Below are 26,962 nucleotides of genomic sequence, written 5' to 3' on the forward strand. Positions count from 1 at the left end.
ATGGCGTCCAAAAAGCGTCCCTTTAGGTCAAAAGCGGTTTAGACCAGCTAGAGAACAGCGATAGTAAATTAGAACCACTTGCAGAATTGAGTGATAATGATTCGTGGGGGAAATTCATCATCAGACACTGAAAACGATTTTGCGACTTTGCTCAGTGATGTGCGAACTTGGCGCTATATTTCAAATTTCAGTGTTTTTAGTTTGATTATATTATTGAAGTAAATTTATTATTATAGTATTATTTTTATGATTATTTTTTAAATTATAATTTATGATTTCGTGTTTCAAATTTTAACATACCCTGGATGTTTACTAGACTCTTGTTCGGACAGATTTCAGCGAGTTATTCCTAAAAATTACAGGCCTACAATAAAAAAAATACATATTCCATGCAAAAAAATGTACCGCTTTGAGCACAGAAATATGGACATAATCAGACTGCTAGGGAGGTTAATGCAGTGCATGCATTAAAGTAAAAAAAACCTTCAGCCTTTACAAACACTTTACTCCAGTCAGATAAAAATTACACAGATGAATGCAGATCTCTATTTAATAATACGTTATTGACAAACATTTATCTTGGTATCGGCATCTAGCAGTCCCTGTACAGCAGCGCTCAGACTGGGAGAGGCTGGGACAGGACTAGAACTCAATCAGGTCTGCTGCATGCAAATGTATTAACAAGGGACATGCTGCTAGGAGAAAGGAGCAGAATGAGCAGAGGAATGACCTTATTAGCCAGCTGCTGCTTGGTCACTGCCCAGTCAGCAGGTTGAGGGCAAACAAATGACACCACTGCATTGCTTAACTGAAAGTGGTGTCATCCACCTGGCTATGTAAAGTTAAGGAGAAAATAGACAGAAAAATAAATCCTTTAGCAGGTAAAACAGCTCCCGTGTTCGTATTTTATCTGTATTTTTAGCTGTTTGCCTGGAGCTCAGCTTTAAAGTTGTCAGTCATTATTTTAGTAGCAGATATCATTTAGCCAGTAATTGCATTGTATTGTAAATGACTGCTCACACTAATATATTGGATGAAAATGAGCATCTGCAAACACTGGGTTTCCAATAAATTGGAAAACTATTTCAGTTGATATCTCAGATTACTAGACATTAGTGACCAATTCAGTTCATTGGTACTTTTTGAATCTAAAAATAGTATGACAATCCAACCTAATAAGAACAAACAGTTGGACAGATGACACAATCAGGCTATACCAGGGTTAAAGTGAATTTAAACCAATGGGTTATGACTCCTCTTCCACCCCAGCTTGTTACCCTGTGCCCAAAACTATCAACAAGACCCTTCTAATGTTTGCCTGGTGGCAGGGTGCAGGTTATTCCAAGAACTAGCCACTGGCTGCTTCACTTTTTCTTTTGCTGCCACCAATGACAGGATCCATGCAAGGCAGATGCACTAATTGACTTTACAAGAAGGGACCGGCACTCGGCCAGGCAAGCTGATCAAGGAAATGGTCAGGTAAGCCGATCTTTCGGCTGATAACTCCTGCCATCTGGCAAGCATTTAAAGGGTCTTGCTGGTCCTTTTTCAGTGGCTTAGTGGTTAACACGTATGCCTTGCTGCAGTGGGTTCCTTGGTTCAAATGGTTTGTCAAAAAAATGGATAGAAAAGTCTTTCAAGTATATGGTTTCCATGGAGCTGGCCCATAGAATCACCATGATTGACACAATGGAAAAGATACAGTGTATACATACATACTCGCTGCTTTGAGCACTGAAAACCAGGGGTGCATGTCCGAGGTGCCAAGACTTATGCCGGCCATACATGGGTCGAAATTCAACCGATTTTTCGTTTTAAAATCGGACCTAAGAATAATCGGCCGATTTTCGTTCCGTTAGTGGGTCAATGGCACCATTTTAGTGGTTCCTCCCCTTTTCGGTGATTGGGCATGTTGGAAAATTCGCAAAAAACGACCGATTTTTGACTCAATGATGGTCAAATCGTACAATCGTTTTTCCGAAAAGAATATGTGCATCAGCCGTGACCTGGAAGGAACAGAAGTTTCGCATGTTACATGGGGTGAACTTTATGACTTGGTCGGCCGATTTTCGAAATCATTGATGGCACCATTGGATTACCGAGGGAACAACGTTTTTGATTTTCGGACGAAAAATCGTTCGGAATTCGACCCATGTATGGCCTACATTAGGCTCCATGCACACGGGGTGTTTTGATAACGCTGGGAACATTGGCTGTGTAAAATCACAGTAAAAACGTGCGTTTTTCAGCTTTTTTTAAACGTTTTTGCATTACCGTTCAGCTGCGTTTTGCAGCGTTTAGTGGCGTTTTCCCACGTCTTTCTGCGTTTGCATTCTTAGCTGGGTTTTTTTATGCATCTTACCGCATTTTTCAGTGTTAGAGCATTTTTACAGCTAAAAAACTCCTAAAACTCTAGAAACTCACTAGTCCTGGGGTTTTTTTCCAGCCAAAAAACGTTGATTACAGTCGATGTGTGCATGAACACATAGTATAACATGCTGGGGGGTTACTAGCTGTAGAAAAAAATGTCAAAAGCCAACAACAGCCACTGTAAAAACATCCAGTGTGCATGAGGACTAAAGAAGATATGCATGGATCCAAATTTGACCTTTTCAGCAGGGACCAGCCAAATTTCAATGCATGTATGGGCACTTAGGTTCTATCGATGAACTTCTGTACAACCGTCCTGTTGGATTTTTCCTGCTTAATCAGCACTGCAGGCTAAAGCCTGCAACGCTGATCAGTGTATTCCAACAGTAGGGAAGTCTCCTCACTGTCATAATACGATAGATCAGGGGGGAGGATTCCACCATCCATCATCTATGGGTTGCTATGGGCCGCTTTATTTCATTTAGGTTTGCTGAAACTCATTTGAATATCAGAAGCACATTATTGCATGCAGACAACTAGAAGAGTCTTGCTAGAAGATCTCTGTGCAATTGATCACTTTTTTAGAGAGAAGAAACAGACTTTTCAATGTGTATATAGTATGGTGGCCAGGTCAAGGTTTATGTGATTCTTGGTAGCAGGGCTGGGACTAGGAGGGGACAGAAGGGATACTGCCCTGGGCGCAGTGTCTTTATGTGTTGGTGGGAGGCACTATGAGGTAGTAGTCCACGGAGTACATTCACCAGAGCTTTCAACTCTCACCCAGTTCATCCTTTACTGGCACCTTTCTGGCTGGGGGGGCTACCCTACATGACAGAAGCAGTCCATGAAAAGGAGAAGTGATGTCCCCAATAGTGAGGTTCATTGTCTGCCTAAGTGGCATTCTTGAGGGGGTGAAGAAGGTTGCCCGCTCAACATTTTTTTTTCTGCACCTTGAAACTGTCATCATGGAACCCAGAAGATGATCGAGTGCTCCCACACCAGAGGGGAAAACTTTGGACCCATATTGGTGATCCTCGGTGTGCTGGTGACATTTTTTCCTTGCTGATTTTGTTCGGTTCCAGCCGGCGGTCACTGCAGCCCCCACTTATACACACAGCCATTTTTAACGCAGGAACGTGTGCGTTTGGAACATACACTCCCACACCAGAGGGGGGCGCAATTTGACATCTTCACCCTGGGCACCCTATCCCGGCACTGCCTGGTAGTATTCAAATCTGGGAGTACGACAGCTCCAGAACAAAATATTGAAAGTGTTCATTCTCTGATGCCATATCAAATAATGCAGGCCATACATGGGTCGAATTCTGAACAAATTTTCTTTAGAAAATCGGAAATTTAGTGTAATCCGATGGTGCCACCATTGATTTTGAAATTCAAACAACCAAATCTTCAATTCCACCTCATGTTACTACAGAAAAGAATTTTCGTGGCCAAGAATTTTCTTTTCTTTCCAGGTCACGGCTCATTTCTCTTTCGTTTATATTTCTCACATGATTCTCCCATCATTGATTTGCAATTCGTTCGTTTTTCATAAAATTTCTAACATGCCCGATCACTCAAATTTGATGGTTACACGAAAATCAGCTATTTTTACGACCCACTAATGGTGCAAAATTCGAAAAAAGAAACAAAAATTCTTTGAAAAGATTTTTGAAAGAAAATTCTTTCGGAAATTCAACCCATGTATGGCCGGCTTAATGCAGGCCATAGACGGGTCGAACATCGGCCAATTTTTCAAACGATAAAAATCGGTCATTCGTTCGGCCGACGTTACCACCAACGAATAAAAAAATTATCCGACTAAATCATAAAGTTCACCCCACAACTTCTGTCCCTTTCAGGTCACAGCTCATGCGCAGATTTTTTATTGTTAAAACGATCGTCCGATTTGGCCATCATTGCTGTGAAAATCGTCCGATCGTCCAAATCGGCATCAAATTTCCCAACATAACCGATAATCTGAAAGTGCAAAATACATGAAAAACGGCCGACGAACTAATCCACTAACGGTACGAAAATCAGCCGATTTTTCTTTCGGCCGAAAAATCGGACGACTAACGACCCATCTATGGCCTACATTAGTCAGAAGTCCAGATGAGGTTAACCAAAGACAGAAGGCAAATGCCTTACCAGAAATGATGGTTCTGCATCATATAAAACTGTATGACTGGACAAAGCATTTTATTCCTAGTGTCATGGAGTACTGGATATTTTCTTTGTTAGTCCTCATGCACACGGGACGTTTTTGGCTTTTGATGTTTTTTTCTACAGCCAGTAAACCCCCCAGCATGTTATCCTATGTGTCCATACACACATAGACTGGAATCAGTGAGTAGTGGGTTTCTAGAGGAGTTTTTTAGCTGTAAAAATGCTCTAACAATGTGGTAAATCACGGTAAACACTGCAAATCGGCATTTTTGGATGTTTTTTTGACCCCAATTTTTTTTTTGTAAAAAAAAAACTTTAAATAAACACTAAAAACCACAAATACCACAAAAACCGCAATATCTCCATTGGCTCCCGATTGCCCAATGCATCAAATTCAAACTGTTAACTCTGACCTACAAAGTTATTCACAATGCCGCCACAAACTACATAACTGACCTGATACCCAAGTACCACCCTACCCATGCCCTCCTCTCCTCACAGGACCTCCTACTCTCTAGCTCCCTGGTCTCCTCCTCCCACGCCCGATTGCAGGACTTCCCCAGGACTTCCCCCATCCTCTGGAACTCCCTACCCCAATCCATCAGACTATCGCCTACCCTCCTCACCTTCAGGCGCACCCTGAAAACCCTACTCTTCAGGGATGCCTACCGCAACCTCACCTAACACCCGACCTCACCTAACAACTAACCTCCTCCACTCCTCCTGTGCCACCTTCCCCTCCCTCCTAGATTGTAAGCTCGAAAGAGCAGGGCCCTCAAACCCCTCGTGTATTGTACTGTTACTGTCTTGTCTCATGTTCTGTCCCCCCTGCTATTGTACAGCTCTGAGCAAACCCTTTGGCGCTATATAAATACTGTATAATAATAATAATTCCTGAATTTACATCTGGCCATGACACATGAATGGAGAAAGAAATGACATAAATTACATATTTCTTGGTCACAGCGTTTCTCAGATATTCTTAAAAAGCTCTGTGAGTAATAAGAAGGACACATATCTGTGATGGCTTCCACATGAACCTGTACACAGGCTTACTACGGGAAGTGATGCTCAGATTGGTGGTGTTATCACAAATGTCAGGCACGGCATAGGTGGCTTAAGGTTTTGTGATTCTGAAGCAGCTGGTCTCTGACCACACACGGAGTGCTTTGGACGATAGAGGGATTAGAGAAAGCGATAAGCTTTCCTGAACAGATGGATTTTCCGGGACAGCTTAAGTGTGGTTGGATAGCCCAAATGGAATGAGGAAAGTATTTCACATGACAGGTACAAGACAAAATAAATCCTGGAGATGGACCTAAGAGGTGTAAATAGGTAAAAAACAGAAAAGATTGTCTTATAAAATAGTGCTGATACCTGTAGTTCCCCATGTGTCTGTTTTCATACTCTTCCTTGGATATCTGTTTACGGACCTGAGCGAGTCGTTCTTTCTACAAAACAGAAAAAAAAACAAATTCCTACATAGAGATACATTTGAATACATGGGTTAGACAAAAAAAATGGAAATATTACATGATTGGCAGTTGTGAAAGTGATGACACGTTTCGTGTTGAAAGCGGAAGTGATGTAACACTCTTTTGCTTCCGCTATTTATTTGTCGTGTCGCGAGGTACAGTTTCAGAAGTTATATTGGCATACACAGTTTCCGGGAAAACGTCGTCTGAGAAGCGTAAGTGCGGTCGACATGGTCAACTGACTAAAAGAGGCAAAAGGACATTGCACAGGATTGTGACCTGGAATAAGAAACGACTGCTGCAAAAGTGACTGCAGAGCTCAATCCCAGTCTTGTGAAGACTGAGATCGAGCTCTGCAGTCACTTTTGCAGCAGTTGTTTTCTTATTGGACCTGGTAATTCAGATGAAAAGAGATCAGACTGACCATTAAAGAAAATACTACTCACAGAAATGTCCTTTTTTGTCTCTTTTGGTCAGTTGCTTCTCAGACGATGTTTTCCCGGAAATGCCGTTATAACCTTTGATACTGTACCTCATGACACAGAAAATAAATTGGCAGCTTCAGTCACAGAGGCACCAGCTAAGCAGTACCAACAATTTGCCCTCTTTGAAGCTCAGTAAGCTCTGACATGACTCCGTATTACTAGCAGCGCACTCAGTGAATGACAAAAGTGGAGCTTCCCAACTGTTAGCTAGGTGTCTCATCACAAAGCGGAAGCAAAAGAATGTTATGTGATGTCACTTTCACACCTGCAAATCATGTAGTGTTTCCATAGTTTTTGTCTAACGTCTGTATTTTAATCAGAAAATGCTAACAATAAATATATACTACATATCCCTTAGATTGTAAGCTCCACGAGCCGGGCCCTCACATTCCTTCTGTACTGAAATGTATTGTAATTGTACTGTCTCCCTTATATTGCGCTGTGCAAACTGTTCCTGTATAATAATAATACATTAGCTGTCAAGAGCGAGAGATCAACTCATGGTGAAGAGGGTGATGGCGTGCCCTAAGACTTCACTCTTACACACCGGTCACATCGGGTGCAATTTGGCATGCGATTTGCATGCCATGCGACTTGCAAATCGTATGCCAAGTCGCACCCTATTGTTCGCTTTTAGAGCGGTCATATTTCTAAAGTAGAGCATGCAATACTTTTGTTACGATTTGCATAGACATCTGTGTCAGATGTCTTGCAAATAGCAAATAAAATTGGCAGGTCACCCGATTTTGAAATCGTGTGACTTCACTGTAAGTCGCATGATTTCAAAATCGGCTTTGATGTGACTGGGGGCTTACTAATCCTCCCTGTAGCCCTGAATTCAACCCTAATACTAATACTAACTCTACAACCTACTCTCCCCACAACCTAATAGTAAGCCTCACACTAACCCTCCCTGTAACAATAAACCTTCTGTATTACACAAACATTAACCCTCCCTGCATTCCTGGCACTATCCTTCCCTATAAGTCCCCGGTCACGCTAGGTGCGACTTGGCATTCAATTTGCATGCCATACGACTTGTAAATCGCATGGCTAGTCGCACCCTATTGTCCGAAATGACAGCGGTCATATCGGTTCGGTTCTGACTTGGTCGGAGCCACACCGATTTCTAAAGTAGCACATGCACTACTTTTGGTGCGATTTGCATAGACATCTGTATCAGATGTCTTGCAAATCGCACCTCAAATCGACATGTCACCCGACTTTGAAATCGTCCAACTTCACTTTAAGTCGCACAATTGCAATGTCAGGATCGGTGTGACCGGGGTGTATCTCTAAGTCCCCGGTCACATTGGATGCATATTGACATGCGATTTGAAAGCCATGCGACTTGCAAATCGCATGCCAAGTCACACTCTATTGTTCGCAATTACAGCGGTCATATTGGTGCTTTTCCAACTTGGTCGGAGCCAGACCAACGTCTAAAACGTCATGCATTACTTTGGTGTGATTTGCATTGATATCTGTGTCAGATGTCTTGCAAATCGCACCTGAAATCGACATGTCATCCGACTTTGAAATCACGCGATTTCACTGTAAGTCACACGATTTCAAAGTCGGGATTGGTGTGACTGGGGACTAAGGCTTTGTTTAGACTTGCGGTCGGGGAGCAGCAAAATTGCACAGTTGAGATGCGTTTTTGATGCCCGCCAACTGCCATCCCCCCCCCCTTTAGTTCAGCAGGCAGCAGACAGGGATGTTTACATGCTGCGCCTGCGATGCTTTACACTCGTAGCATAGTAGTGATTAGCGGGGGGAAAGCCCAATGAACGCTACACATTCAAGTTAATGGGGAAGCGCAGCAAAGGCATCGCATTCCTCGCCGCATGTCAGTATCCTCTTTAGCACGATCCAAACGTGGAGCGGGCTTCAGAGACAAGAGATTTAGATGCATGTTTAATGCTACCCTAACACTTAGGCCAGCCATAGATGGTTTTTGCTTTATTTTCGCTTAGCCAAAAAACAAACTGATTCCTCCATCCACACAAACAAGGTGGATGGAAGAGTCCCCCCTGCTGGGAACTTGTATTCTGACAGTGAGACTCTCAGAATACACTGATCAGTGGCTGTGGTTGATTAGCTGCAGCTGCAGATCAACAACAGTTTTCTAGTTTGTCTGTTCTAACGATCGATTTCTCTTGAACTAGGATGGCCACACACAGACTGAAATTTGGCTGGTCTCTGCTGAACAGGCCAAATTCTGATCCATCTATGGCAAGCTTTAGGCTCCGCTCACACTGCCTCAAATTGGAATCTGACTTGTGAGACTGCAAGTCGCATGCAGGGGCGGACTGACCATTTGGAAACTTGGGCACTGCTGAGGGCCGGGGTCAGTAGGGGGCCCCACAGGGGCGGACTGACCATTCGAGCACTCGGGCACTGCCAGAGGGCCCGGGGTCAGTAGGGGGCCCCCATGAAATGCCCCTGTTACCTTTTTTATAGGCTTTGAGTGTGGGCAAGGACACATGGGCCCCATGATCCCCTATTGCCCAGGAGGCCCCATGAGTTGTCAGTCCGTCCCTGGGGCCCCATGAGATGCCCCTGGTACCTTTTTCATAGGCTTTTTTGAGTTTGGGCAAGGACACAGGGGCCCCATGATTCCCTATTGCCCGGGGGCCCCATGAGTTGTCAGTCCACCCCTGGGGCCCCATGAGATGCCCCTGGTACCTTTTTCATAGGCTTTTTTGAGTTTGGGCAAGGACGCAGGGGCCCCATGATCCCCTATTGCCCGGGGGCCCCATGAGTTGTCAGTCCACCCCTGGGGCCCCACGAGATGCCCCTGGTACCTTTTTCATAGGCTTTTTTAAATTTGTGCAAGGACACAGGGGCCCCATGATCCCCTATTGCCCGGGGGCCCCATGAGTTGTCAGTCCGCCCCTGGGACCCCATGAGATGCCCCTGGTACCTTTTTCATAGGCTTTTTTGAGTTTGGGCAAGGACGCAGGGGCCCCATGATCCCCTATTGCCCGGGGGCCCCATGAGTTGTCAGTCCGCCCCTGGTCGCATGACATGTGAGACCACAAGTCGCATGACATGTGAAATCCCATGTTAGTCAATGAGAGCTGTCTTAATTAGTACAACTGAAGTCGCTGCAACTGTACAAAGTTTCCTGTACTACTTCAAGGCAACTTCTAGCCGACTTGTGCCCACAGACTTTAATGGAAGTCGCCTCTAAGTCAGATCCTCATTTATATTAATGTGATTTGTATCCGACATTACAGGAAGATTACCTAGGCAAAGTCGCACGGCATGAAAGTTGTGCATCAAGTCTCATCAAAGTTGTACTAAAGTCACATTGAGGCGCCAGGAAGTCGCCCAGCAAAGTCGCACCGTAAGTCGTGCGACTTTCAGATTGCAGTAGTGTGAACCGAGCCTTAGGCTAGGTTCACACCTATGCAGTTTGCATTTGATCAGTTTCTGCAGTGCATTTTGCATTTTTGCACATGCGTTTTTGACGCGTTTTGCATTTTGTTTTGTTTTTTTTCTTGCTGCTAGGCAGATTTAAAACACAAAACGCATCAAAAATGCGGCAAAAACGCACCACATCCTTTTCTGCAGCATTTCCGTTGAAGTCTATAGAACCAAAAGAGCAACTTTCCCTGACCCTTTCCAAAAAATGCACCGGATGAAAACACGGAGATGTGAACCTGTCCCATAGGAAATCATGTGAAATGGACTGTAGTGTGTTTCTGCAAAACGCAACAGAAAACGCTTAGGTGTGAACCTACACTTAGGTGTCCGTTTATGACACACAGAATAGCTGCGATTCAGAGGATCACAGCTATTCTCTGGTCATTCACAGTTTATGACACTCAGGAGAATATGTTCAGCCCTTCACTGGAGATCTGTGTTCTCCCTCCAGATTCTCCAGCCCAGAGCTGGAGAATCGGAGGGACCGAAAACTAAGCAGAGATAATTTACCTCTGTTTAGTAAACTGATCTTTTACTGTAATCTCGCGAGATTATAGTAAAATCAGCCGTTTTCCAGCGTTTGTAGACCGTTCTCCCTTCATTTGGAGAACTGATCTACATATGCTTCATAAACGGCATTCACAGGAGAACTGAGCAGCGATCTATTACTGCTGGTTCATAAACGAACACCTTTGACTTACTGGAGTCTGGATTTAATACTGGTGATCTTAGGTTGAAAACGCTTACCAGCTCCTCCTTCCTCCTCTCCAACGTGTGGCGCTGTTTTTCCCAGTCTGACGACCCTGGCGACAGTCTTTTCATGGATCCCTGACCGTACAGCCTCTTTTGAGCCTCTGCCTTCTGTTTGGCCAAATTTTTCTTTTTATCGCTCGCTCTACAGAAAAAAAGAAAGGACAAATTGAAGCTCGGTAATGAAATATTAAAACGCATGCTCATCTAACTTTATTACCAAAAAGTGCCTGCTGAGAAAAAGTCCCATGTGTGTTTACTTTCAAGGATAAAACAATTAGCATGTTTCTGTAACAGGTTTACAAATTACCTGCAGAACAACCAACAGATGATGCTTCTCTTTGTGCAACAAGCAAATCGGAATACTAAATAATACAATACAACAAAAGGCTAATGAACCATTACTACCCCATGTGCCAATTATCTAGATGAATTTCATGAAAGGATGGCTTGCGGGGAAAATGGCTGCTGATACAAATGCTGAAAATCACAGTTTCAAATGTCTCTTTGTGTATTAATTCATTCCTTTATTGCTGTATCTTTTCTATATTTAAAGTGTAAACTTAACTCTGCAACTGAAAAAAAAAAGAAACTTATGTACACAAACTGATGCTGATATAGTCTCTATTTTCATCTGGTGATTCAGCCAGCCACTGCCGTGACCGCAGTGCCATGCGACTTCCAGTGCAACTTTGCATATATAACAAAGTGTTGAGATGAACTTTTGATATTGACCAAATACTTATTTTCCAACATAATTTGCAAATAAATTCTTTCCAAATCAGCCAATGTGATTGTCTGGATTTTTTTTTTCTCATTTTGTCTCTCATAGTTGAGGTCTACCTATGATGCCAATTACAGGCCTCTCTCATCTTTTTAAGTGGGAGAACTTGCACAATTGGTGGCTGACTAAATACTTTTTTGCCCCACTGAAAATATATATATATATATATATATATATATATATATATATATATATATATCTCAATCATTAAAAGACTGCAGCCTTGCTTTAATATCAGATACCTCTTCATGGTCCAGAAACCACTTTTCTACACATGTACAACTGCTGACGTCCAATCAGCCTCTGAAGCTAACAAGAAAGGAAGGAAATAGTTCCCTGTGTATTGCCATCTCCTGCAGCCCCCCTCCAGACACGCTCTTTACAGAAATGGAAGGTTGAAACCAGTTACCTTATGTTCAAAAGTTTTAACGCATTTAGCAAAACTCCTTTCTTCACATCATAGTCAATCTTCTGATCTGTTCCGAAGCTGGGAGCGCGATTGATCTGGTGAGATGAAAATAGATGTGAAAAAAATTTAATTAAAAAAAAGGGGAAGTGATATTTCCAATAAGTCAATTGTACAAAGGAAACAAGGGGTCATGGCTCAAACAGAGGGTTAACTAGAAAGAGAAACTACAATGATTTTTGGCCAATTTTAGTTGAAGAAATTTTAAACTGATCTTTTGTTATTACTTTACAAAACATACAATATACAATATTTGTATCACAATTAGACATTTAAATTATGACAAAGGATTCCCAGAGCACTTTATAAAGGGAAAGCACAGTAGTGGTTTTCTACATTCAAGTAGACTTTCTTTCATTGAACCCTTGCATAGAGCCATTCAAAGAGAAGGGAGGATGAGGGTGTAGTCACTGCCCTGACTTTCTATTGTGTATGTAAATGCCAACTTCAGCGACTGAGATCAATTAAAATGTACCTATCTATAGCAGAAGGTAAGAAAAAAAAATGTGTATAAAACACACAAAAAAGGAGCCTAAAGCTCCACTTACTTGCTACCTATAAGAATACATACCGTAATTTTCTTATACAATATTTCACATTTTCCTAATTAACCCCTTCCAAACAATCTGTTCCACCTTCAAGTTGCAGTGTTTATCTGCAGTGGCATCTATTTAACAATGTAACTGTCAGATACAGTTGCACTATTTAAAATATTAGTAAATTCATTAAAAAATAGAACTGAACATTTTTTTTAAATATGCTTGCGCACTTTACCAGCCTATACTGGAAACAGAGCCAGTTTCTTTTATTTATTCAGTCTCCATTCAAACATTTTCACGTGATTTTTATTAATACATTTATACACGTTTTAAAGGGGAAAGCTAGTTACAAAGAGAAGAAATGTTCTCCCTGTGCCTGTGTGAGTTTACTCCGGGTACTCCGATTTCCTCCCACACTCCAAAGACATGATGGTAGGTTAATTGGTTCCTGTCTAAATTGGCCTAGTATGTGTATGTATGAATGTGAATTAGGGACCTTAGATTGTACGCTCCTTGAGGGTTATGGACTGATGTGAATGTACAATATATATGTAAAGCACTGTGTAAACCAACAGCGCTATATAAGTACCTGAAATAAATAAATAAAAGGCAAGAAACTCTGCAAAAAATGCACATTAGGCATGTTTTCAAGCATTTTTCAGACACTCAAATTAAATTAAGAAGTGCAGGTACTTTTTGAGCTTTGAGCTTCAAACAGCTCAGCACTCAGGTATGATCAGGCACCATTGGGTACAATGGAAATCTTGATATTCAGGAAACCCACTTCAAAATGTTCAGGTGTGAATGGGATCTTATTGTTAAAGTAATTGTAAAGGCTTGCTTTTTTTACTTTTTTATATTTGAAATAATAAATATGTTATACTTACCTGCTCTGTGCAAAAGTGTTATACTTACCTGGCTTCTCCCCCCCAAATAGTGCCCCCATAGTAAGATGCTTACTATGGGGACACTTGTGTGTGCTTGCTCCCAAGCCTCTGTGTGTCCATAAGACATAGTGGAGCTCGGCCTCGCCCCCCACTTCCTTCTCACTGGCTGTGATTGAGAGCAGAAGGTGCCTATGGCTCCCGCTGCTGTATCCAAGCCAATGAGGAGAGAGAGAGACAAGAGAGCCTCAGTTCTCGTGCACATTGCTTTATCCAGATTGAGTTTAGGTATGTATATAGGAGGTGCAGCTCCCCCCGAGCTGCATACAGAAGTTTTTTTACCTTACTGCATAGAGTTCAGTAAAGTAAAAAACCTTCTGACTTTACAATCATTTTAAGTTGAGCGACACATACTGATGCTGGAAAATTTGGCCTGGGCATCCAGGCATAAATGGCCTTTGCTTAGAAAAAGGTATAAAAAAATGTTTTTTAAAATTTGTAAGTTTTTAGTCCTGATCGTAACAAAGAAAGATATAAATATAAATAATTATACATTACCATTTGAACATTATATTGCATCAAATGTCACAAACAGCCCACCAAAGAAACATACGATAGGCTTAATTCTCTTATCTATAAATCTATTTAGCTTTCAATTCTCATTGGCTCATAATGATGGAAATAACATAGTACATACATAGTTAGTCTGGCTGAAAAAAGACAAAAAAGTCCATCCAGTTAAACTACAAAAAAAAAAAAGTTATAATCCTATACACACAGTTGACCCGGAGGAAGGCAAAAAAACCCAGCAAAGCACAATCCAATTTTCTCCTGCAGTGGAAAAAAATTCCTTCCTGATCCCCCGAGAGGCTATCGGATATTCCCTGGATCAACTTTACCTATAAATGTTTGTATCCAGTTATATTCTGTGTATCTAGGAAAGAATCCAGGCCTTTTTCAAAGCAATCCACTGAGCTGGCCAGAACCAACTCTTGAGGGAGCCTATTCCACATTTTCACAGCTCTCACTGTGAAGAAACCTTTCCGTGTTTGGAGATTAAATTTCTTTTCCTCCAGAAGTAAAGAGTGCCCCCTTGTCCTCTGTGATGACCTCAGGGTGAATAACGCTACACCGAGTTCACTATATGAACCACTGATGTATTTATACATGGAGATCATATCCCCCTTATGTATTATACATGGAGATCATATCCCCCTTATGTATTATACATGGAGATCATATCCCCCCTTATGTATTATACATGGAGATCATATCCCCCCTTATGTATTATACATGGAGAACATATCCCCCTTATGTATTATACATGGAGATCATATCCCCCCTTATGTATTATACATGGAGATCATATCCCCCCCTTATGTATTATACATGGAGATCATATCCCCCCCCTTATGTATTATACATGGTGATCATATCCCCCCTTATGTATTATACATGGTGATCATATCCCCCCCTTATGTATTATACATGGTGATCATATCCCCCCTTATGTATTATACATGGAGATCATATCCCCCCCTTATGTATTATACATGGTGATCATATCCCCCCTTATGTATTATACATGGAGATCATATCCCCCCCTTATGTATTATACATGGAGATCATATCCCCCCCTTATGTATTATACATGGTGATCATATCCCCCCTTATGTATTATACATGGTGATCATATCCCCCCCTTATGTATTATACATGGTGATCATATCCCCCCTTATGTATTATACATGGTGATCATATCCCCCCTTATGTATTATACATGGTGATCATATCCCCCCCTTATGTATTATACATGGTGATCATATCCCCCCCTTATGTATTATACATGGAGATCATGTCCCCCCTTATGTATTATACATGGAGATCATATCCCCCTTATGTATTATACATGGAGATCATATCCCCCATTATGTATTATACATGGTGATCATATCCCCCTTATGTATTATACATGGTGATCATATCCCCCCCTTATGTATTATACATGGAGATCATATCCCCCCTTATGTATTATACATGGAGATCATATCCCCCTTATGTATTATACATGGAGATCATATCCCCCCTCATGTATTATACATGGAGATCATATCCCCCCTCATGTATTATACATGGAGATCATATCCCCCCTTATGTATTATACATGGTGATCATATCCCCCCTTATGTATTATACATGGAGATCATATCCCCCCCTTATGTATTATACATGGAGATCATATCCCCCCTTATGTATTATATATGGAGATCATATCCCCCCTTATGTATTATACATGTTGATCATATCCCCCCTTATGTATTATACATGCAGATCATATCCCCCCTTATGTATTATACATGGAGATCATATCCTCCCCTTATGTATTATACATGGAGATCATATCCCCCTTTATGTATTATACATGGAGATCATATCCCCCCTTATGTATTATACATGGTGATCATATCCCCCCTTAATCTCCTCTGCTCAAGAGAATAAATTCAGTTCCTCTGATTCTTCCTCATAGCTGAGCTCCTCCATGCTTCTTATCAGTTTGGTTGCCCTTCTCTGTACTTTCTCCGGTTCCCCAATGTCCTTTTTGTGACTTGGTGCCCAAAACTGAACTGCATATTCCAGATGAGGTATTACTAATGATTTGTACCGGGGTAATATGATATCTCTCTCTCTGGAGTCTATACCTCTTTTAATACAAGAGAGGATTTTGCTCGCTTTAGAATCCACAGCTTGGCATTGCATGCCATTATTAAGCTTGTGATCTACCAGAACCCCCAGATCCTTCGCCACCATTGATTCCCCCAGTTGTACCCCCCCTAGTATGTATGATGCATGCATATTCTTAGCCCCCAAGTGCATCACCTTACATTTATCAACATTAAAGCTCATTTGTCACATAACTTACAAGTATGAAAAGAGATCACAATAGTTTAGTAGATTGAGATTTATATTACTATTTAGTATGCATGTTATACATTAATATAAGATATCCATGCTATGTTAGATGCATTCTGGATACAAAACCTTTCAACACATGCAGTTCAGAGGAGGTTCAGTGTCAGGAACCAAAGGAAATTTCCAGTACCAGGTATGGAGGAGCATGTGACCCACTCCATAAGTTAGCAATGAGCCAATCAGTGCCGCCACATGGAGAGTCCTTGGTCTTTGTGAGCTACAGGACACACCAGTGACTAAGCAAACATTGGGTGGAACCACAGCACTCATCCAACAGACCTGGAAGTGTTGGGTTCCAGTGGTGGCCATAGCTCTTCGAGAGAGCAAAGATCAGAGATGCCATCCACTACAATGGTAGCCAGTTCAGGGTAACAACCCTACAGTGCATTCACTGCAAAACAAACAGTGTTGTCACCCTGCTACAGGAAGTTTAAGGTATATCTAAAGCCAAAATGTATTTTTCATTTTGGACAGATTAGGAGAGGGTCAATCTGCTGTTATTTTTTTTTTCCACCTGTATCTTCTTAGGGAGATTTTGTTTTACTTCCTAACCTGCAGACTCAACAGGAAGTGAGCGGATATCTCAATGTAAAACCCCTTTTAGACAGTTGTCACAGGAGCAATTGTACCCATTGGAAGATTCCCATTCTATTCCTGTTCTGGTGACAACTCAAAATTTTACATTTACCCTTACTTCAATTCCCAGTGATATTGGTGATCATGACAGTTAGAGAAGGTGAATCTCCCACTGGTTCCAACCCTTCATCACTCTTTCCAAACCTTAAGCCTCGTATACACGATGAGAAAATTGGATGAATGATTGTCGATATTGTTTTTGCATGCTAGCCACATATCCAAAACTAATAAATTATTAAAGATACAAAAATTCTCATAAGACACCGAGACTGTCTGTGTTAGGGACCCGCAAGGATGGTGGAGTTACTCCCCTGGTCATGGGGGCCTAGTGACTGGCTGCTAGGCCAGGGCACTGTTATGGGGATCAGGTCACATGCTCCTGCAGATCTAGCCATCCAGCTGTGAAGGAGTAAGGAGCTCAAGGGAGCACAGGTAAATTAATAATAAGTAAGTCAGGGGCCCTTTCCAGAGACATTCTCACCTTATCCATGTCTATATGCTCATTGTACCTGTGCTCCTTTGCAGCACCTTGCTCCCCTGTAGCTGGCATTGAGATTGGCCATGCAGTCGACGTGTAAGGATGGTGAAATGACTCCCCTGGTCATGTGGGCCTAGTGATTGGCTGCTAGGCTAGGACACTGTCATGGAAAGCAGGTCACATAATCCTGCATATCTAGCCGGCTGGCTGTGGAGAAGAAAGGAGCTGCGAGGGAGCACAGGTAAATTAAAGTGTTACTAAACCCACAACAGTAAAACGCTTGTTATACTCACTGTGGAACCTAAGGGGTTAATCCTCTGCGTTGTGTAAAAAGGATGTTTGATCCTGTATTCTCTAATCCTCCCCTTCTTTTACTGTCCCCAATCCATCTGCTGATAGAACAGAGCCTTGGGGGCAAGCTGCACATGCTCAATTTAGTGCGTATTGCTAAAGAGTTTTTTTTTTCTTGGGAGAGTGCATATGATCAGCACAGGGCCAATCAGAGCTGTCCAGAAAGAGGGGCAGGGGTCCTGCAGCCTTATAGGAAGGGAAGAATGAAAACTCCTCCTACAAGCTTTAACCAGTGCTCTGCTGGACACAGATAGAAGTCACAAGACTGCTCTAATTGCGGATGAGAAATGGTATTTAGCAATTTATATTTACTAAAATAATTGCATTTCCATGTTGTGTGTACTGTGGGAGTCCAGAGAAGTGAATGCAGGGTCCGGGGAGACCAGATATAGTGAATGCAGAGTCCTGGAAGACAGATATAGTGAATGCGGGGTCCGGGGAGACCAGATATAGTGAATGCAGGGTCCAGGGAGACCAGATATAGTGAATGCAGAGTCCTGGAAGACAGATATAGTGAATGCAGGGTCCGGGGAGACCAGATATAGTGAATGCAGAGTCCTGGAAGACAGATATAGTGAATGCAGTGTCCGAGGAGACCAGATATAGTGAATGCAGGGTCCAGGGAGACCAGATATAGTGAATGCAGGGTCCGGGGAGACCAGATATAGTGAATGCAGGGTTCAAGGAGACCAGATATAATGAATGCAGAGTCCTGGGAGACCAGATATAGTGAATGCAGGGTCCGGGGAGACCAGATATAGTGAATGCAGGGTCCGGGGAGACCAGATATAGTGAATGCAAGGTCCGGGGAGACCAGATATAGTGAATGCAAGGTCCTGGGAGACCAGATATAGTGAATGCAAGGTCCGGGGAGACCAGATATAGTGAATGCAAGGTCCGGGGAGACCAGATATAGTGAATGCAAGGTCCTGGGAGACCAGATATAGTGAATGCAGGGTCTGGGGAGACCAGATATAGTGAATGCAAGGTCCGGGGAGACCAGATATAGTGAATGCAGGGTCCTGGGAGACCAGATATAGTGAATGTAGGGTCCTGGGAGACCAGATATAGTGAATGCAGGGTCCGGGGAGACCAGATATAGTGAATGTAGGGTCCAGGTTTTAGTAACACTTTAAGTATATATACTGTAGGTTGAGGCCCTTTCCAGAGACACTGGTACCTTATCTGTAGCAATGTACTCACTGCACCTGTTCTTGCTTACAGCTCCTTGTTCCTCTGTAGCTGGCACTGAGATTAGCTGTGTGGCTACCATGAAGAACAATGGCACTACTCCTTCGGTCATGTGGGCCTAGTGATTGGCTGCTAGGCCTGGGCACTGTCATGGGAAGCAGGTCACATTCTCCTGCATATCTATCCGGCCAGCTGTACAGCTGTGAAGGAGCATGGGTACATTTTTAACATTTTATGGGGTCCTTTCCAGAGACACTGTCACCCTATCCATGCCCTTATACTCACCAGACCTGTGCTTCCACGCAGCACCTTGCTCCTTGTAGCTGGCACTAAGACTAGTCATTGACCTGGGAAATCAGTGAAGTTAATTCCCCTGTCGTACAGTGTTTTGAAGTTTGGGCTGCTAGGCCGGGGCGCTGTCAAAGAGGAGCTCCTGCATGTCCAGAAGTACTGTATATTTTAGCTGGCTTTGGACAAACAAGGAGTTGTAAGAGAGTACAGGCAATGTAAGTATTTATAGGCGGGGGCCCTATCAAGAGACACTGGGGTTGATTTACTAAAGACAAATAGAATGTGCACTTTGCAACGACATTTGCTGCAGAACTTAGTAAATGAGGAGAAGCTCTGCTGACTTCCATCATCCAATCATGCGCAAGCAAAAGTGCTGTTTTTTTTTGTTTCTTGCATGTGATTGGGTGTTCTTTGCAAAATGAAGCTTCATTTAACTAAGCTCTTGAGCAAATGCCTTGCAGAGTGCAACTGCACTTGCAAAGTGCACAGTCTATTTGCCTTTAGCAAATCAACACTGGATTTTAGGTCTGCTACAAGTTAAACTGTAACCCCATAGAATTTCATAATACCGATCAGGCTCTTATACCAAAAGGGTGAATTTCAGCCGCACACCATGAAGCCTTACAGAATGGCGACAGCTGATCCAGCCCAAAACTGGCTCCTCCCACTGACTCCATTCACCCTGTAAGAGGCTCAACTATAGAGTCAACCTGTCTAAAAGCTAAGCGTCAGCAAAAACAGGTGCAGATTGGGAGCAGCGAGCACAGGCTTCCCATAGGTAATATCCACCCCTGCTTGGCATCATTCAGTAATGAGATGTGTGTCTGTTAATGAAGCAGGCTCACAAGTGCCATTCAATAACCCAATTTCTGTCCTTTTCTTAGGCTTTAATTAACATCACAAAGCAAGCTCATACAACACAGACACGGGTAACAGATTTAACTGTAAAACCAAACAATGCCGCCTGAGCGAAAATCTATTTTTAATCATTATGTCAACATGCATAATTAAAAGTACTCATAGAAGCTGATACAAATGTACCCAGCATGTGCTGCCTCTAATTATGGCATTTAAATTCGCAAATGATTACAGTATTAGACTGGTAAAACTGGCAGCTAACAAGGGGAGGAAGAGATCCAAGAATGTAATGTTCTCCCCATAGTCTTCCTACAGGAATCCAGGCCATTAAGCCTTTCCATTAATGCATTAAAGGGACAAAATCACCCAAATGGATGGTCATTATTTCACACTGAAGAATACTCTGTGCATGCTGCTATTTCCTGTAAGACCAGAGGTTAGCACATGTAGACACAGATAGCCATTATCGCTACTTACAGGAACCTCATACATGTCACAGGAGGTAATGGGATTGCATGCTCTCCATTGCAAATGTACTAAGCTCAACATTCCCTTCTAACAATAATTCCACCAAGATTACAGGAAAGCAACCAGTTAGTTCAACTGATTCCCATATGGAAGAAAGATATATTTTAAAAATACTCTCCCCAAATACAGGTGAAACTCAAAAAATTAAAATATCGTGCAAAAGTTCATTTATTTCAGTAATGCAACTTAAAAGGTGAAACTAATACAATATAAAGGGAGACCATACAGCAAAAATACAGTTCAATACAAGAGGGAGGGCCCTGCTCCTTGGAGCATATATTTGTTGAACTATATTTTGAAATATATTGAATATGGCCAAAATTGTGGCATTTCAAATATATGTCAATGTATTTGGGAAGAATATTTTTAAAATATATTTCAAATATATTTTTCTTCCATGTGGGTTAGCGAAAGAAAGATGCATATGGACAAGGCACTACACAGAACGCAATAAAATGGAATATTAATTAGAAATACTATTATTAAATAAAATACTAAAAAATTCCCCAGCACACTTAAAATCCAGCCTCTCTCAGCCAGGGTCCTATAGAACCCTACGGTTCCTCCTGTGGTTTCTAGGGGTTCCCTAAACAGTGAACAGATTGATCTCCCACCCACACTGACCAGCAACAGGGCAATTTTCCACTCAATCTCCCACCTATATTGACAATTAATACAGGGTGACACTTCCATATTGACCAGTAAGTGTTATAGGACACCACGAATTGAACGGCCTGTGTTTCTTTGTGTTGTTATTATTCCTTTCATTCTAAGATTGTTACTGAAAATTATTTAGTTGTATAACACAAGGGGGTGTTAAAAAAATCTGCCCTGGGTCTTAAATACCCTAGTTAAGTCAAATGATTTATTATTTCAGTTAAACTTTTCTACAATTTATTGTTTATGCCAATGTTCCAGGAGTTATAGACATCATTTTAAGAAGGCTTCCTCAAGACCTGAAAAAAATATTTTAAGGGTTCTTCTAAGGTTGTGAAAAGATAATTCTCCAAACTTTCCAAGAAAAGGGCTTGGGGGGTGGGGGAGTGGACTGTGGCTAGTTGAAGTATAACAAAAAATTACATAGTGTCTGTGGTCAGTACAAGGATGATTAATGTCCCATCATTGGTACCAGTGTTGGTATCACTAGTAGGAATAATGCCTCATCCTTGGTATTGCGGGAGGAATGATCCCCATCATGGTGTCAGTGAAAGGGTTTTGTTGCATACATTTGTAATACATGTGAAGTTACAATGGACCCTCAACAAAATGTGGTCACTAAAAGGGTTCTTCACTGCCAATAAAAATTATTGCTTGAGTTTTTAAGCTTTTTTGAGCTTTTTTTTTAACACGTTTTTACTTCCTTGGCTTGGAAACTTTTATAGACTAAGGGCTAAGTGGTTTACTGCATTGCCATTCTTAAAAGGCTTGTTCACACTTGCTTTGGTCTCTGAAGTGCGATCACTCTTCAGAGATAATTTGACAAGCAGTGAGGAAGCTCTGCATTGTCCCTCCACCATCTGCTTTAACCCTTTGTGTGTCCCAACCGTGTGTTGTAACCCTAGTTTGTCCCAACCGTGTGGATGGCATGCATGCCAGCAACCAGCGGTTGTGGGGCGCTAGCAGATCGGTACCATTCACTTAAACAGGGGGGAAAATTCCTGCTTCATTGCATTTTTGTTTTAGATTTAGTAGGAAAGAAATAGCATCCCTCTTGGGTTTTACTTTTGACTTTCTGTTGACCTACTGGCCTAAAGTTTTGGCTTTAGCTATTTTTTAAAGTGGAACTAAAGGCAAAACAATTGAACAGGCAGGCTAAAGGGGACAGGCCTAAATCTGTTGCTAAAATCTGTAGTGATTAATAACAAGGTGCATTTAAACAAGCAGATGTAATAAATGGCTCCCTATAAGGAAAGCTACACAAGCAGCATGTAGTAGCATCTCACAGTGATCAATTTTGCAAGCCTTACAGCTACTGCATGCTACTTGTGTAGCTTAGTCCATAGGGAGCCAATTAATCTATCTGTTTAGCAATCAATTGCTACGTCTTGCAGTAACCTATATACTTCTGCCCTAATGAGGTAACTGCCAGAAATTAGTTAAAAGAGAAATAGAGCTTTTTTTTCCCCTAATTATACTTACCTAGGTGGATGCAGCATTGGTCGGATCTGCATCTGTCCCCCCGATGGCTCTAAGGGTAAAAACTCAGCGATCACATGACTGTTGATCACTGGGTTCTCCTATCTGCTCTGAGCAGAGCTCAGGACTGTCAGTCACTGCTGTCTGCCATGCTCAGTTTAGGTGAGGGTTAAGATTAGAATTATGTGGACAATTGAGGTGAGAGTCGAGATTAGGATTAGCTGGAAAGTTAGAGTAAGGATTAAGATTTGGATTAGCTGGAAAATTAAGGAGAAGGTGGAAATTAGGGTTGAAATTAAGAGTTAGCTGGAAAGTTAAGGTAAGGTTTGATGATTAGGGATTGCTGTAAAGCTAAGGTGAGGATTGAGATTGAGGTTAGGTGGAAAATTGAGGTGAGAGTCATGATTAGGATCAGCCGGAAAGTTAGGGTGAGGGTTAAGATTTGGATTAGCTAGAAAATTAAGGAGAAGGTTGAGATTAGGGTTAGCAAGAAAGTTAAGATGAGGACTGAAATTAGAGTTAGCTGGAAAGTTAAGGTAAGGTTTGAGATTAGGGATTGCTGGATAGATAAAGTCAGGGTTGAGATTAGAATTATCTGGAAAATTGAGGCGAAAGTTGAAATTAGGATTAGCTGGAAAGTTACGGAGAAGGTTGAGATTAGGGTTAGCTAGAAAGTTAAAGTGAGGGTTGAAGATTAAGGTTAGAAAGCAAGTGAAGGTGAGGGTTGAGATAAGGATTAGCTGGAAAAACAGGTTAGAAAAGGTTTTTTGCTGCCCCCCCCCCCCCACCATAGGATAACTGCTTCTGACTCCCAAAGAAAAAAGAAGTTCTGATATAACTGTATGGATACCAGACTTAGTGGATCATACCTCAAGTAGCCAAGGCTTCAGCTTTCTGTCCAAAATAATGTCGAAGCCCAAAACTTCGAAACAGACACTGTTGCTGCCAGGTTGTTGGCCAGGCCGACACATGCGATAAGCGTGGAGCACATGAGGTTCCGCTACTATTAGCGTCTTCACCACTAATTCCTATTGAAAGAAAGTAAAGAGAGTTAAATCCCATCACATGTGTGCAGTGAATGCTAAACTCCCTATCAGGGACTCAATCTGTAAGGTCTTCAAATCATATTTTCAAGTGCTTCTCCACCTTTCCTCTGTCCATCTACAGCAAAACTAGAACTGGGAAAAGGAGAGGTAGTACAAGGAGCCAATAAGCTGTTAGCATGGGACATACTGATAGGGGGAGAAGGCAGAACAGCAGAGAAATGAACTCAGCAGTCTGCTGCTTCTCATTTCACTGTCCAGTCACAGGCTGGGGGAGGAATAAGACCTGTAAGTGCTACTTAGAGAGAACCCACACACACACACACTTACTTCTGCCGTCACACCTAATAAATTTTAGTAGTACTTACCTGCCTCCTCCTTGCAGAGTTTACCAGTCTCAGCACTCTGTGTTCCCCGCAGGTCAGAAACCCGCCCTGCTGCATCGGTATGGTGCATGCGCAAGATGAGGCGCACAATGTCTTAGAAGGTCCAGCAGAGGAAAAAGAATAAGCTGGCGCCTCATCTTGTGCATTGTCATGTATCACATTACTCTGCAGGGAAAAAAGCTTTTCCTCTCACAACTTTCAAGATAAAGGACAAAAAGGTCTATTTTTTTTAAAACAGATGACTGTAATGTTGTACATCGTGTGGACAAGATAAGGTGCCAAACAACATTACACTAAGCTGTAAAAAAAATAACTTTTTTCCCCAAGATTTCACAGTTAGGACATTTTTTCTGGAAGTCACTGGTGATGTAGCCTTCCCAGGGGGCATCTGTGAGGCCTGGGCTACATCACTACTTCTAAGACCAGGACCTGGGAACCTACAGGGGTTAGACAAAAAAAATGGAAACACTACATGATTTTCAGGTGTGAAAGTGACAACATGTTTCACATTGAAAGAGGAAGTGATGTAACATTCTTTTTCTTCCGCTGTGTGATGAGACACCTAACAGATGGGAACCCTCACTTTCGTCATTCACTGCGTGCGCTCCTAGTAATATGGAGTCATGTCGGATCTTACTGAGCTTCAAAGAGGGCAAATTGTTGGTGCCGTTTAGCTGGTGCCTCTGTGACTGAAGTTGCCAATTTATTTTCTGTGTCTGAGGTACAGTATCAAAGGTTATGATGGCATATATAGTTTCCGGGAAAACGTCGTCTGATAAGAACAAGTGCGGTCAGCATGGTCAACTGACCGAAAGAGACAAAAAGGACATTGCGCAGGATTTTGACCCAGAATAAGAAAAAAAAACAACTGCAAAAGTGATTGCAGAGCTCAATCTCAGTCCCATGAAGACTGAGTTCCGTAAAGACTGAGATTGAGCTCTGCATTCACTTTTGCAGCAGTTGTTTTCTTATTGGACCTGGTAACTCAGATGAAAAGAGATCAGACTAACCCTTAAAAAAAATTGCTACTCACAGAAATGTCACTCCAAAATTTGGCCACATCATGGTCATTGGCACGTAGGAATTCGGTAAACCACCGGATGGAGCGTTTGCTACCTCGGTCCTCCTTCTCGTCCCGCCCAAAGTTCTCGTTGTGTTTGTTCACAGAGTAGTTAGTCAGGTGCATGTACAACTGGTTCTGAAAGACATGAAGAGAGTCCTATGGCTAGTTCACGTCTGTTTCCCAACCACCATGGAAACTTAGCGGAATCAGAAGACTGAACTCAAACAAATCTGACAATTTATTCCGAACTTTCCCAGAAACGCAGCCAATGGCACAGCACCCTCCTCATCATTTCAAAGCACAATATTTTGATTCATTTATCAAAACGCTATGTTGCGGCGAGTTGTAGATTTCACCTAAGCAATAATTACAGGAAAATAAGAATTAGTGCTGCATATTAGCATATTCCCAGCGATATGACATCCAACTGTCATCATCAGAAGCGTTTCATGTGCCAGAGAAAATGTTTTTACACAATTACACCTCTCCATCTGTCCAATCTTGGACGTGTCCGTTCGCTCCCGTCTTTTTAATCTACGCTTGTGCGGTGATTACCACAATCATTGATGGAGTCTAAATAGGAATTACTCCAGTGTATGAAATGATCAGAGGGGGTTCAAGGGTGCCACTATGACAGTGCAAAACAGTGCATCTGCTCTAAAGTCTCAGGGAATGGAACCAATAAAAATGATTACTATAGCCTCAGTATTCGGGTTTTTTGGGGGGGGGGTTTGCAGGACTAGGCAAATACGCCATCTATGAGCAACAAGTCATGCTGTAAACTGCCTGCCCACACTTTTAATTTTTTGTAAAGATTTTTCTCTGCCTCTGTGCAGCCCTCAACCACCTGCAATTGTCTTCTCCAAGTCAGAGATCTGGCCAGTTCCTCCCGGAATCGTACACTCTCCAGCCAATAGATAGGTTCCTGCCAAGGAACCCAGGGGGTTGTATATGTCATCAGCCAGCCTGTGTCTTAGCTCAGTGGTCTGTCAGATTTGAAAGTAATTAAAGCCAAGTTCCAGGAATTAGAAAAAAAAGCTATCCTTGCTGTGGATCCACATGCCAAGGTAGGACCAACCCCCCCACGTTTTCCATCACCACCCCCTTCCCCCCTTGAACTACATGCTCATTTTGTTTAGGAGAGTCAAAATACTGCTGTGTTCAAAGGTTTGCATACCCTGGCAGAAATTGTGAAATGTTGGAATTTATATTGAAAATATGACGGATCATGCCAAAAAAACGGTCTTTTATTTAATGGCGCATGTACACTGCAGCTGCTAAACTGAAATTTAGGAGCAGTTGTGCGTTTTTTTCAGCAGCCCCTGAACCCTCCTTTATGTTTTCCTATGTGTCCATGTACACAGAGTCGTTTACAGTACTTGAGGCAGTTGAGGTTACAGGCATTTTTTGAAAGCACAAAAATCGCGTTCAGGAATAGAGTTTACCAGCGTTTCAAATGCTTGTAACCGCGTGTAAACGTGTTTAGGTGCGTTTGTGTTTATACACGTTTTTGGGCTGGTCCATATTCAGATGCTGTCCAGTGCCTTTTTTCTTCATCAAAAAGGCATGCACAGCATTTTCCATGTATTCAAATGGACCCGGTACACCAGTGCAGTCAGTTCCAGGTTTCGCAAGCAGGAAAAAATGGTAGAATGTGGTGCATTATTTCTGCACAGA

The 26,962-nt window shown here is 42.1% G+C and overlaps 1 protein-coding gene across 2 annotated transcripts in view; it reads right to left on the bottom strand.

Moving 5' to 3' along the window:
* Nucleotides 1–26,962, bottom strand: part of TTLL7 (tubulin tyrosine ligase like 7) — a 289,604-nt gene that overhangs the window by 140,810 nt on the left and 121,832 nt on the right. For both annotated transcript variants that reach the window (XM_089684390.1, XM_089684389.1), the window contains exons 8-12: nt 25,256–25,420; nt 23,663–23,821; nt 11,875–11,969; nt 10,679–10,826; nt 5,917–5,990 (exon numbers count right to left, since the gene is read on the bottom strand). In XM_089684390.1, the coding sequence (XP_089540516.1) occupies nt 5,917–5,990; nt 10,679–10,826; nt 11,875–11,969; nt 23,663–23,821; nt 25,256–25,420 (641 nt within the window). The remainder of the gene's footprint in view (nt 1–5,916; nt 5,991–10,678; nt 10,827–11,874; nt 11,970–23,662; nt 23,822–25,255; nt 25,421–26,962) is intronic.

The sequence above is a fragment of the Staurois parvus genome, unplaced genomic scaffold (genome assembly GCF_062004578.1).
Source record: "Staurois parvus isolate SC_StPar_1 unplaced genomic scaffold, SC_StPar_1.0 ptg000347l, whole genome shotgun sequence".
In the NCBI taxonomy this organism is placed as follows: domain Eukaryota; kingdom Metazoa; phylum Chordata; class Amphibia; order Anura; family Ranidae; genus Staurois; species Staurois parvus.